At 36.4% G+C, this 14,842-nt stretch overlaps 2 protein-coding genes across 2 annotated transcripts in view; both read right to left on the reverse strand.

Annotated features, from left to right (window-relative positions):
• Positions 1–14,842, reverse strand: part of LOC109052145 (cullin-associated NEDD8-dissociated protein 1-like) — a 149,678-nt gene that overhangs the window by 60,494 nt on the left and 74,342 nt on the right.
• The window catches only part of LOC109055698 (semaphorin-3D-like), a 49,005-nt gene that overhangs the window by 1,642 nt on the left and 32,521 nt on the right, over positions 1–14,842 (reverse strand). Inside the window, 14 exon segments of the mRNA XM_042712124.1 lie at positions 98–162; positions 890–1,047; positions 1,289–1,330; positions 2,197–2,285; positions 4,170–4,392; positions 5,523–5,666; positions 6,126–6,199; positions 6,314–6,428; positions 7,199–7,341; positions 8,409–8,537; positions 9,122–9,215; positions 9,415–9,534; positions 9,843–9,905; positions 11,735–11,895. Coding sequence (XP_042568058.1) covers positions 98–162; positions 890–1,047; positions 1,289–1,330; positions 2,197–2,285; positions 4,170–4,392; positions 5,523–5,666; positions 6,126–6,199; positions 6,314–6,428; positions 7,199–7,341; positions 8,409–8,537; positions 9,122–9,215; positions 9,415–9,534; positions 9,843–9,905; positions 11,735–11,895 — 1,620 coding nt within the window.

Genomic DNA, 14,842 nt, shown 5'->3' on the forward strand with positions numbered 1-14,842 from the left:
TAGAGGGAGTAGTGTGCATTTTTTCTTCAGGACTGGCCAATATCATCCACAACCTGAAGGTGGAAAGTGGTGACGTGAACAAAAAGTGATTTATTACCGTCTCTCATGTCCTGACACTGGCTCCAGGGGTCTCCATACCTCACATCCTGTCTCCTGGCACGCCTGCGGACCACAAGAGGATGTTACTGACCCTCAGATCCATTATTTGACAGGTTTCCTGGTGGTTTTCAGTATTAGTAATTCAAGCCATTTAGACTAATAAATTCTCCAAATAATATTAATACAAATTCACTCTAACCAAGCGTACAATTTCTTTACCGTTTGTTAAGAGAACTCAATAAAATGTATATATTTTGTATTGATTTAAGTTTTAAATCACTTCTAAAAAAAAAATGTTGTGGATAAATTTTTTTCTCTGAGATTTTTATTGTACATTTCACATAATTACAAAGAAACAAGTAACATTGAAATTAAAAATGAAATTCTGAAGTACAAAGCGTGAAATAGTATTTTCTTGTAAAACATACTCCAAAAATCTTTATTTACAAAATATTCTTAAAGTGTAATAAACTGTACCATTGTTGATATTTATGGTGACCTTGTTACAGTATAATTATACATTTAAGTACCATTAATGTAATGTAAATTGTATTTACTATGTTTAGGATTCGGATTTGGTTTAGAGTTAGTTTCTTTTTATTACTATCGCAAGTACACGTAACGTTTATCATGTATATATATATATATATATATATATATATATATATATATATATATATATATATATATATTTCAGAAACATTCCTTTAAATAATCACTAAAATGCTAAAATGATTATATGGATTTCCGACCAATGAGAATGTATTAAATTTAATACAAAGGGAAGTACCTTTTGTTGCTAGGGAAGTAGTTAGTACATGAGGACCCGTCCCAAGCGCAGTATGGGTCACGAGCTAGACAGCAGTCTACGCATGCTTTCCCATACAGCTCACACCTCTGCACAGGAAGCTGGACGACCCCTTCATCACTGCTTACAAAGAGCACTTGCTAGTGAAGAAAAATCCAAAATACATGATGATGTATGTCTAAATGTGATATAAAACAGTCTAACCTTTAATAAATGAATAAAAATGGTAATTAATGATAAACTTTTATCAAATCTAGCATTTACAGTGACACACTTACAAAGGAAGTCGATGTGGCAAGACATTATGATTGGTTTAAAAGCAAAAAATGAAACTCATATTGTTGTGAAAACAAGTGACCACACTAAAACATGTCTACTTACCCTCTTGGTGGAGAGCACCATGTTTAGTATTGGGGTTTGAGTCTACAAAATAGAAAAAAAGAAAAATGTCAACACATAAAATGGCTAATTTCTTGAACAAAGAGGAAGAAGACAAGCATGGTTGGCGCTGAAAAGGAGCAGCTTATCATAACAGGCCCTTGTGAAAGTTTTAAAGCTTTCTGCTGTTGGTTCATTTCTCCTTCATATACAGTAGCAAATGAGCCTTGACTCTTAAAAGGTCTCTTTCTTCAAATGGCAGGCGATATCTTCTATTATATGTCTCCTGATATGTTTGATTGACTGCTCTGTAATATACACAATGTTTTTGATGCAGTTAAATCACTTGAAATATTTGATATTCATAATGTACTACTAATTTTTGAGTAGAGATTTGAGGGATGCAGCAGTACTTAGAGTGAATATTTGATCTGTTTCTCACACAAACTTATTATCTAACTTTAGAAGACTTGAAATGAGCTACGCACACTACTTTTATGTTCTTATGTTTCTTTAAGAAATGCTAAATCTATTGTAATTCCTTTGTTGTACTACAGAACATTCTCCAGGCATATCAAATGAACCCTGTTGACTTCTGTGGCTTACATTCCCTTCATCTCCAGAGCAAAACCAACACATTCCTCACTGTCTAAAGTTTTGGATAAATGAGATCTTCTTTTTGTTCACTAAACACAGTATTCTTGGTGTAACACTGCCTCTCCTGTTCCTGGGTTTGTTCACTTGAGTAGACAGCCATGGGAAATCTGGTTTTCTTCTTCATGAGTTATTTTTGTTTGGGAAGTGCTTGACATGAAAACAACAACCAATAAGAGCCCAGGGTCAGAGGTCATGAGTCCAACAGATGGCTCGATAAACAAGTGAGAGAAGAAACTGAGATCATTTTAAATTACCTTGAAGACATTAAGCTCTTCTAGAAGGATTTCTTCAGTTTCCCAGTTCTCTTTAGGTACAGAGACCACCTTTAATACTCTGCCATCATCTGGAGATACAGAAGATTAACCATGTATGATTACGACAGATAGATAGAATGATAGAACAATAGAATGACAGATACATAGTAGAATGATATATGATAGAACGGTTGATAGATAGATAGATAGATAGATAGATAGATAGATAGATAGATAGATAGACAGACAGACAGATAGATAAACTGAAAAAAACAAGATAGAATGATAGACATAACATAGATAGTATAAAACAACAGATAGATAGATAGATAGATAGATAGATAGATAGATAGATAGATAGAATGTTGGACGGACGGACGGACGGACAGAATGTTAGGGCCCCAATATACAGTTATTCAACTGAAATCGTTTGGCTCCTAAACACATTTGAGCTTCCATTGGTCCATGGCGGTTATGTGGGTGTGTTCTGAAACTCCACCTTCTTTGACGTGCAATTTTTTTTCTCATTCAACGGAGGTCAGACAAGAGAACAACATCTCCTATCACTAGCAACATAAATACAATGTGTTGAATGGCTGAGCTGGCACAGATATATTCGCACCTGTACAATCGACCCGGAGTTATGCAAAAAGTGACGCAGAGAAACATCCGAGACAAGTTTTCCAAAGTCATGAAAAGAATGAAAAGAAAGAGTAAAGATATAAGGTAGCAAACCAATTACATGTGTTTCAAATAAATGTTACACCATACTGCTGCTGCTGTGGTTTTTCTTTCAATAAGCGAATTTAAAGGGTATACACTAAATGAAATGCCAAATGGACATACAGTAATAAACCTTTGTTTTTATCAAAAGTAAATCATGACACCACATAAAATATAAAAAGGTGTAACAATTTATCCAGTTTAACAAAATAAATGAACACTAATAAAATAAAGTAACAAACTGACTCCAATATTTTTTCCACATCATGCTAAAGTTTTCAGACTATGAGACATTCACACTTCCCATAAAGGACTAATTACGGAAATAGAATGGTTCTTTTGTATTGTAAACAGGATACTTGTCTCTGAACTGCTGCTAATCATTATTCTTTTGTATATAATATTCTGACCATTGGTGCCCGTCTCACACCTAGATTGCCTACAGTTCATCATTTCATAGGGCGTACACACGAATGTCGTGACACACGTTTACATTAATCTACCCCCCTCCTCCAGCAGCACGGGGGTGTCAGAATGTTTTGAAAACAGTATACTGTCGCTCAGCCTTTTCTAACTTCTTTTTGCCCCCAAACGAAGACCGAAAACGAAAAAGTATATCGGGGCCTTTAGACAGACAGATAGACAGACAGATAGAAGGTTAGACAGACAGACAGACAGACAGACTGATAGAAAGATATTCACATCAAACTTCAACCTAAACCATCAATTATACCATCTTTGAATAAATGCCATAATGCACCCGTATTTAGTTACCATGGTGAGTGAACACTGGCTTTTGGCGTGTGGATTAATGCAGCTCACTGAGGGCTGACAGCTGTTACACTGTTCTTGTCCAGTACACAGTAAGATTGTGAGTTGACTCTCTGAACACACAGGTTGAGCATATTTGTTCTGAACAGAGTATCTATTTGCCCTAAATGATTCACTTAAATGTGGTTCACACATACACCCACCAGTCCAGGGGAACAAATGTTAGACAGGAAAAGAAACATTGGCTCCTTGGAATGTCAGAATAATCCCAGGCAACAGGACCACTGACCATTGTGGGAACAGAGGTCATCTTTGATTGAATTTACTGGATCTAGGAGCTGATGTAGGAGATTTTCATATTTGCAGTGCAATTTTAGGTCAAATGCTAACACCAACCAGTAACACTTTTTTACTAATGTAGTATAAAAAATCCCATTCACTGAACAAGTAGATCTTTTGTTGACCACTTTCCAACATACCTGTGCCAAGATGTAAGACATCATACTGCCCGTCCTCGGCATCAACCCTATCAACCACAAGCTTCTTCAGCCTGTAGGGGGCGTTGATCCGAGTGAAGACGGGACGCCTATGAATGGGCATCACTGGCTCCCACATCAGCTGATGGGTCCTCATGAAGCTCACAACATCATCTGGGAAATCTCGGGTGGACTTGTGCAAAGGGTCATAGGTTTCACTCGGACACTGAAGGGATATAGGAGCTTTAGTTAAGCTTATATTTTGGAACCCTGTAGGGACTGATTTTGGCTAAACAGTCCCAGACTAAGGTAAAAATAGTCAAAAACATTTGTGCAGATGTGTATTTTGGCCACTGTTTGAGATCATAGTGCAGCGAACATCATAATTCTTGTTTATCCATATTGAGAAATGCAATTTTGAAGGAATCTTCTGTTGTCATGAACAATTTGGTTCAGCGAGTCCCCCCAAAGCAGGGAATGTTACACGTTCACACAATCTAGTATGATAAACTTGCTTACTAAACTTGCCTGTGCAAAGGCAAGGTTTTACCAGCTTTTACATTGTAAAACCACTAAACATGGTTACCTTCAAATGATGCCCGCAAAAGGTAAGAGCATGGTGTCCAAATGAAATAAACACAAGTAGATCCATTTTACTACTATGTGTGAAATGAATCTAAAATATGTTCATGATCTTAATTGCACTTTCTAGTCCAAGGGTTTCCAAACCTCTTCTTGGAGGGCCAAGACCATCCTGCAGAGTTTAGCTCCAACCAGCCTTAACACACCTGCCTGGAAGTTTCTCGGAATCCTGAAGACTTTTTAGGTGGATTCTGGTGTTTTTAATTAGGTTTGGAGTCAAACTTTGCAAGATACTGGATCTCTAGGAACAGGTCTGGACACCACTATTCTTGTCACTAAACCCCAGAATTTGAAAGGGTTTAGCTGCCACCTCAGAGTTAAGGTTAGTCAGTGGTTATGACTTCAGCAACTAATGGAGCAGACCTCACAGCCCTGATAATTGATTTCCTATCGGTGACCTCACTGGAGTCCACACTCCAGCCACTTCATAAACCGCACTGTCGCGTGGCCCCTAGAGTGCCTGCTGACATTTTTACAACCCCCTTGAGGTAGTTCAGCTAGTGCATGGAGTAACTGGCCACATGATCACTTGGTGACCTTTAACCAACTTATCTGCAATCCAGAACCAACCGTAGATCTCAAATCTTGCTCACAACACCAAGATTACAGTTTGAACAGCCTGAAGTCCTTCAAGTTGCCAAAAGAAAGCAACTCAACATGACAAATCATCTTCTCTACTCTACCAAACATTATTCCTTCCTGTTGAGAACTTACCGTCCCTGGCCGTGGATAAGGGATCCTCCCCTTGTACTCCATCCAGCGATAATCAGGGCTCTCCTTATGCGCAAATGGCCCATTGAAGGCAGCTCGGATGGAGGCCATGGAATAGATGCAAACGGCTGAACCTCTGAAGACAGACTTTTGAAAAGGAAACATGTATTAGTCTGATGCCAGGTTAGAATAACAGAGTTCCTCAAGCTTGGTGACCTTTCACCCTCCCGTTTCGCCTCAAGCTATCCATTCCTTGGGTGGGAGCACTGAGACGGATTGTTCTAAATGGATTGGGTGGGGAGGAGAGCATCCTGTGACCAGACTGTTGATTTTAGGTGAGTTTTGATACTGATTTTAGTTCACAAGATTAACTGAGATCAACAGATTTCAGTTGTTGGAATGAACAAGGGAGGTCTAAGAACCTGAAGAGTTAGTTAAATAGGAATGAGTGTGACCAATTGGTTCATTTGGATGGAGCCAATGATAATTCAAGAGTTGAGATAAACAAATATAACATTGAAAGGAATGTGGTTCTAAACAGTTAAGAGGATTATGGGGTGGTGACCCAAAGATTGACTCATGAATCAGACTTTTCAGGTAATAAACCTACCTGGAAGTGGAGAAGACGCCATAGATGACTGGATTCTGTGAATCTTTGGTCTCCAAGAGAAATATGTCCTCTAAAAATAACAAAAATCATCAGAAAGGCACAAGATTGTTGAATAAAAAAAAATCTATCTATGAGTTTTTGAGTTCATGTTGACTTAAAGTATAATCAGAGTGCATGAACATACCCAGCTCGTCAAAGTGTGTGTCCATGCCTCCAGGTCCTGGTACTGAGCACACCAGCCTGGCTTTCAGGAAGGTACTCCAGCGATTAATTAAGCTTAGTTTTCCTCCTATGTCATTCTAATGAACACAAAGAACATGTAAAGCTGTACACTACAGGACTTTTCAAATCTGAACAGATTATGAAACACTAGGCACCATACACTTGTTGATTTTGTAAATAGTTACAGAGAAAAACACACACTACCAGACTTTTACTGTAAATTCTTCCAAAACACAACAAACTCATGCAGAAACATTGTGCATCGTTTCTAGAAGAGGCATGACAAATGACAACAATGTGTGTTCTAAAACTGACTTAAAGTATTGAGTATTTCTGATATCTTCCCACTTGATGGAATCATAGTCTGAAGTTTCTGAGTCTGTTCCCATCATACATTATGCAGTTTTCTTTTAAATCTGTCAACTCAGACTGTCCAAAATCTGCATCTAACTTCTGGCTCTAACTTTTGGCAACTCTTCCATCTCCACCAGACTGCAAATTGTGGCAAAAATCTCTGCAAAAGTTGTGTAGTGTATTCCAGCCTTTATAAAATAAATTCAATATATAAAGCAACTTAAGAATGCTCTGACATGAAAAGCCTGAACTGACAACCTAGTTTGCTAAATTTGTAATTAGATTAGTGTTTAATTACTCTGAAACAAACCCCTCATTCATCCATTATTAGATACACAATGCTTCTACTACTCTGCAACAGATGATACTGAGGCTTGCATGTCTATTCATTAATGTCTACAAAAGACTCATTGATTCTTCATACCAAATAAAGGTCTTTTGGATCTATTTCAGGTTTTTACTGGCTCATTACGACACTGGACTTGGTGCTCACCTTGCAGACACGAGCCACACGACTGTAGATACGCTTGTCCAGCTGGTTGGACTCTACGGCGGTCTCTTTAAAGAAGAAGTAGACTTTATCATCGTCCAAGCTGTGTGTGTCAGGGATAGAATACGATCCCACAAACTCTGGCTCTGTGAAAAGAAATTGGCATCAGAGTGAGGTTGGAGGAAGTCACAAAAGTTAATAAGGCAGCACCGGTAACCCCAAAACAGTGGTTTCCAAATGTTTCAGACCATGAACCACCTTCTGATCCACTGCCAAAATTTTCTAAACCAGTATTTTTGTCTTAAACATCCTTTAACATTATACATCCTTAAAACGTGACACATTTTTTGCCTTCCAGACTTTTTCCCTGTCTGCTTCAAGGAGTTAAAATATAGAATGATCAAAACATTTTTTTGTTTTGCTTTTGTAGCAGTTATAACTAAGCTAGCACTGATTTTGGTAGCTGTATGCTAATCGAACAGACTAATATGTTGACTGTATGCTAAGCTAAGATGCTAATTGATAGGAAGACCAAACATGCCATTTTCCCAGGACACGTCCTGGCCAGGATTTCTATATTGCCTAAAATATCCAGGTTTTGGCTTTGGTTTCCTGTTTTCATACTTAATGAAGGTAATGATCGTTTGACCAATAACATGCAGACATTGTACAAAATCGACCAATCGTGGTGCGTGAAAGGTGGGATCTACAGAGAATGGTCAAAGCGATGCAAATACGTGTACATATTAGTGTTCGACTTGAAGCATACCGATCAAAGTACCAGGAGAGCGATTCAAAACACAAGAAGCCGTCTGCTCTATAGAGCTTTCACGGTATTTTGTCATACAATTTTTTGGTCTGCGCAGTGAAACAAAGCCAAAACCTGGATATTTTAGGCAATATAGAAATCCTGGCCAGGACGTGTCCTGGGAAAATGGCACGTTTGGTCACCCTAATCTAAACTGATAGCTGTATCCAGGTATGTTATACCTTCTTGCTTCCTAGTTAAATTGGGCCATACAGTGTTCATAATTGTGATATCAGCAATAATTTGGTGTTTTATCCTATGAGCAATATGAAAGTTTATTTACCAATTAAACTTTCTAGCAATACAAATATTTTCTTGCACCCATATTAGCCCAGTTTGGGAACTAAGGCCATGTTATCCTTGCACACACAATAAAAACAAGTAACTTTTTATTTCATTTCTCACCGTTTAGCCAGTGGTCCTGGTAAGCTTCAGTGCGGATATAGTGTTGATTGCTGCTATGCACAGATGTGCGAAAAATGGCAGCGTTTGTTCCCATGAAGTCTACAGACGTCCCGGCGTACAGGTCCCCATCTAAGGTGAGCATTAATAGCGGTTTAATGAAAATCACATCCAGAACGACTTAAAATGACAAATGATTTTTCATCATATATAGCTCATTTTTAATGATTCTAGCCTCTGACTCCAGATCCTTTGTCAAAATACTCTGTTTTACAGCAGCTTGTGTGAAAAGCAAATTTAGATTATTCCAAGGGCATCATTAAATGGTCAGAAAGGTCTCCGGTTGCAGTAATAGCCTTTAATTAGGTAGCATATGGTTTATGCAATATGGTCTTCTGAGCTATACATGCTTAAAAAAATAATAATAATAATAACAATATACATTTTGCAGCTGGGTTTTATTTCCTGACCACACAGTAACAGCAACAGCAACTGGCAACAAGACAAATATGGGTGACAAACCTTTTTTACTGGGGGACGTTCCAAATTTTCCGATGCAAACTAACATCTGGTCAGGAGTTATATGGATCCAATTATCAATGATTCATATGGGAGTACATCTAACAAATGGACCATTTTTGTACGTTTTCTCAGTATTTTTGTCTTCACAGGGCTGATGAGCTGTTTTTTGAGGACAGTGTGCACAAGAAACTCACCTGTCAGTCGGGCGGTAAAGGGCTCCTGTGGACTGAAGGGACATTTTCCTCTCCCGGATTCTCCAACTTGGTTAAGGAGCCGGAAAGTGGGTTTCTGGCGTACCAAAACAAGACTGTCACTCTCTTTGCACCATTACCCTCATTATTAGTTCAGCTCTACGGTCAGTAATTCTCAGTGGTTTCTGTAGGGTCCAATTCATCCTGCAACTCCTCATTTGCACAAGATAACAAGCTTAAAAGTGTTTACTGCCTTTCATACTGGTTGTTGGCCAAAAAACAGAAAGTTTGCTTACCTCAAGATTGTGTCCCAGGTCAATGTAGGTGCACTGTGGGTGGAATGCGCCGGTTCCACATACATAGACGTGTGTTTTATTGAAGGGCTGTAGGAGTCTCACGTAATTGGCACAGTCCATCTGAGAAATGCATGTGGTATTTGATTAGAAGCATGATTTTAAAGAGTTATGGTGAGGATAGGTGAATATGAAGCATTTTAAATCATACAGTAATGCATGTACTGATTTGTGTCTGTTATTGCAGGGGGACTGATGTTAAAACTTCAGACGTACACTCTTTAAGACTTTCCAGCTTGAAATATCCCCCCCATAGCGCTATAATTATGATTTTTCAGCTTTTATTTTTTATCTTTGTCTGTGAGAGCACTTCATTAAAAAAGCATCTATGGGTCCTCATAAGTTTTTTTTTTTCTTTATGCCCCACTTACCAATAGATTCTTTCCTGCATACTTGCAGTGTTCAATGTGTTCCTGTCCAGCTGGCCAGTGAATCTGAAAACAAAAAAAGACACAGTTTTTTTTAAGGAACAGAAAAAATGCATAATAAAGCAAAATATTACAAACATTCAAAACATATTATGTATGTGTTTATATATGTACACACACACACACACACACACACACAGATTTATTAAAGAATATATATTTTTAATTATATTTAAAAAAATATATTACATTTAAAAATTATTTCATATATAAAAAGTAGTTATTACTTAAAAAATATATATATTATTAAAATTTTTCATATACCCATTTTAATTTATTACATTTTAAAATTTGTACATCACATAAATGTTCTTGTAAAAACCTGTTGATTAGTTCAGACCCTCCTTGCCTTTTTACCATCATTACTCAACCATTTAAATGCCTCTCAAATTGTAATTATTTCCATGTGGAAATTGACCTAATCATTATCTGGCAATCAGCACACTGTACATAATTATATAATTGGGAGATGGAGAACCTGGCGTGCATGAGTTCTTATGAAGATCACGTATGTATGGCTGTGCCATGACCTTACATTTGACCTCATCATTTCTTACAGGCATCTTTTGATATTTCACTATTATAAAAGACAGAATCAATTAATATTAAACCAAACGTAATGTTTATTTAGCTCTGATGATTGGAGTGGAGAATTAAGGCTAGAATTATGCAAATGCACACATGAATGCCTCGCAATCAAATGGGAAGCTCACAATCCTGCTGTACCAACTTTGCAAATAAACCTCCATACTGAAGGGGGCGATAAAGGCACTTTCCAATATCTGCATTATTAAACTGTGTGCTATTAGAAGCTAGCTATAAAGGCAACTAGCTTTAGCTAATTAGCTCAGTAAGAATATCCTAGTAGTGACCTAAAAACTGTAGAAAAAATATATTCAAACGCTAACCTGCAGCGAGGTTTTCAGCACACATTGCAGTTCAAGTAGAACGTAAGTACGTAGCTAAAATTTTGTGTTCATGCAGTGCATGTTAAACTTGAGTAGATTATTGTATGTTATGAGACTGCCATGCTGTTGATTCCCTCAGAATATAGTTACATCTTGTCACTCAGTTTGTTAAAATTTAACAAAAAGTGTAGCATATACAGTACAATGAAAACCTAGCTTGAATTTTGGTTGAGTTGAATGTTTGGATGTAATTTGCTCAAACATTTGCTTTAGCATTTGTACCACACCAATCTCAGCTAATATGCTAACGTTACACACGAATAACGGTGATAAAGCCAAACTTATTGATTTGCGATGTTGCTAGTCAATTTTAAGTCCATTTTATTTGAATATCACTTTTCACAATACACATTACAGAAAATTTTAATGTTAATGTTCATATATCTTAATATCTTCATGCCTTATAATCACATTTAGCAGGTTCGAACTTTGTGATAATATAGTTTACATGTGTGATGACGTGTAATCAATCAAGCAGTTGAAATTTACTATTTAGTATAAATATATTGTTTTACGTGAGTAATGTCTGTGTGCAGATAAAACTTTACATATAGAGCTGTGCGATAATATAATTTACATTTTGTAAGTAATTGTAAGTGTACTACAGTACTACAGTTACGAACTGAGGGATGAGTCAATATATATTTTTTCTGTGCAAATCAACAGATTTACTGTATGTGGTGGAGCAGTTTAAAGACAGAATCCTGTAACTTCAGAGAGGCCATGAAAACAACATTACAGATGTACAGATTCATGTGAACAGTAAAACACTGTAGTCATGGTCTGTTTTCACTTTAGTGACCCTGATCCTCGCGATCGCTAAATGACATCATGCGCTGTCAGATGGTGGTAGTTGTGCGCACTGACCTTGCGTGCCGGTTGGGTGAAGCTGTCAGAGTTTAGCATGTAGATGTGGTCTCGGCCTCCAACTAGCAGCCATCCGCGGTCCTCATCCAGCAGTAGGGCCTGGTACGCTCCCCTCTCTCCTCCGTCCCAGAACACAGCAGAGCTGTTCCTCGACTTCAGTTCTGCCAGAAAACAACAGTTAGGTTTTACTGAAATCTGATGTTTTCAAACATAGATGTCTGTTTAGTTGTTCTGAACACCCAAATGTTCTGGTATCACATGACTTCAAATAGAAGATTCAATATGCTAATTAAAAATAAGCTACACTCTTAAAAATTAAGGTTTCAAAAGGGGGCTTTCACAGTGTTACTATAGAGGAACCACTTTGGGTTCCTCATCCAGCTTTGAACCTTTCAGTGAAGACTTTTTTCTTTAAAGAATCTTTTTCCACTGAAACAATCCGTTTGTGCAATGGAAAGATTCTAAGGATGTTAAAGGTTCTTCATGAAACCATCAATGCTGATAAAGAACCTTGATTTTTTTTTAAGAGTGCAGAAGAACCATTTTAGGTTCTCCGAAGAACCTTTCAGTGAATAGTTCTTCAAAGAACCATTTTTTCCCCTTAGTGTGAAGAACATTTGGGAAAAAAAAAAAAAAAAAAAAAAAAAAAAAAATATATATATATATATAATACATATATATATATATATATATATATATATATATATATAAGAACCTTTTCCACTATATAAGAACCTTTTCCACTATAAAGAACCTTTTGCAACGAAACGGTTGGGTGTTAAAGGTCCTTCATGGAAACACACTCTTAAAAATAAAGGTTCTTTACTGGCGTTGATGGTTCCATGAAGTACATCCATGGAACTTTTAGATTATTAAAATATTCTTTGAGTTCTTTGGGAACTCGAAATGGTTCTTCTATGGCATCACTGTGAAAAAAAATTTTTTGGAACCTTTATTTTAAAAAAAATGAATAGATGCAAATAAAGTATCTTTATTGTTAAGACTGTCGAAGAACCATTTTATAGGTTCTCCAAAGAAGAAGAAAATTTTCCATAACTTTCCCCACTATTAAGAATATGGTAGCACTTTATTTTACAGTCCTGTTCCTCATGTACATACTATGTACTTATTATAGTAATAACAATAACTATGTAATAACTAGGTACTAACCCTGAACCTTACCCCTAAACCTAACCCTAACCCATATAGTTACCTTGTATTACCAGAACTTTCTTAGATAAATACACTGTAAGTACATGTACTGTAAGTTCACGTACTGTAAAATAAAGTGCAACCAAGAATATTTTGTGCAATGAAATGTTAAACGTCTTCATTTAACCATCAATACCAATACAGATCCTTTATTTTAAATATGTATTTTACTGCATAGACTACTTTTGGAAGGATTGTGTTGCAGTTTGAAGGTTGTTAGACTGAGGTCATTGCGAGGTGGTTCTGATCTTTGATAGATATGTAAAATAAATATGCCAATCATACGCTGAAGTGGTTTTGGCATGCTCTCATTCCAGATGATAAATATCTGCTTTCCCCAATAGCGCATTCGCACACAATTATACATGATGCATTTCTCATATAAACACATTCAGACACGTCCACATCTCCACAACCACCCCCTCCTCCCCCGCTGGTGCTTAAACAGGCAAAAACAACTCTCCTAATTAAAGCCAATTAACCCTCAACACGCTCCTTGACAGCTGCACTCCTGCTACCCACAATTCCAGTGGGACGAGGGGCCAAAGCATAAGTGTGCATGATTACACGCTGACAGGCAGTTTGACTAGCAGAACGTCCAGCTCATGGAGGTGTCAGGCATGTTGTGGTGAGGGGGGGATTGCGGTAATAAACGTTGACAGGTGTTTTCTTAGCCGCACACCATGCCTTGATATCAATGAAAGAGAGTTGAGATGTTGCACAGGAAATGGCTCAAGGTCTAGTGACTGCATTTTTGGCTTCATGGTCTCTCTGGCTGGGTCACATCAAGGTGAAGGTGAAATGATGCATCTGGATGTTGCTCTCTGTTCTTCTTCTTCGTCTTTCTTTTTTAAACATGGCATTAAGTAATAGTGTGTTGTAAAGTTTTCATCTTTTTACATCTACCTCCAGCAACATTTGCTTTGAGCAATTGTGATTTAAATGAACACTGGTTGCTATTTTTTTCAACTTGACTGGCAAATAAGCCATTTGATTTATCTAAGAAAAACTATGTGTAAAAACTTTGTTAAATGCTTTTTTTTCTCTCAATAAAAATCACTTGCAAATTGATTTATTAATATTATTTTATTGTTTAAACTTAAGCAATAATTTTCAGATATTAATATTTAAAGTTTTTTTTAATATTTTTAAAATAGTTCATAAAGCATATAATTATTTACTTCATATTTTTATTTCAAATATAAATACTTAAAGATGCATAGTCATATTTTTGGCAATTTATTATTAGTTATTATAAGTTTTATTTGAAAAAATGTATACTATCAAAAAATTTACTTAACCGTCCATTTATTATTCAGTTTGTTTTTTAATCAGATTTATTAAATTAAATTTAGTTTGTTTGTTTTTAACTTAACCCAGCCTTTGTCATGGCCTTAATTCCCAATTATTATTAGATTTCATAAATGAAGATTTCACAGATTGTGCATGAAATCTCTATGCTAAAAGATAAAACAAACAATCATGATCATAATTTCAGTAGTTATTTTATATTAAATTAGCATTTGCCTTATAGCACAGTTAACAGAAATGTTCTAAGAAATGTTAAGAGCGTTACTTATGTTACGTATGAATGTTCAAAACGTCCAGTTTTTAAAATGTTTTAAAAAAAAAAAAACCAGTTTTTAAAATGTTTTTTTTTTTTTAAATCCTAGTTATGCAAACATTCAATTTCATCATTTTGAAAAAATTATGTTCTGAAAAAAGTAGTAACATTTAAAAAATGTTAGACGAACATCCAACTTGTTCTGGAAACGTTTGTTCATAGCTTTGAGAACGTTATTAAACGTGACATTCACCAAATCAGTATTCTGTTAACATCCGAAGTTCTGGGAGAACGTTTGTTCATAGCTAAGTCGTTGAGAAAACACCTTCCCC

The sequence above is a fragment of the Cyprinus carpio genome, chromosome A22, assembly GCF_018340385.1.
Source record: "Cyprinus carpio isolate SPL01 chromosome A22, ASM1834038v1, whole genome shotgun sequence".
Taxonomy (NCBI): domain Eukaryota; kingdom Metazoa; phylum Chordata; class Actinopteri; order Cypriniformes; family Cyprinidae; genus Cyprinus; species Cyprinus carpio.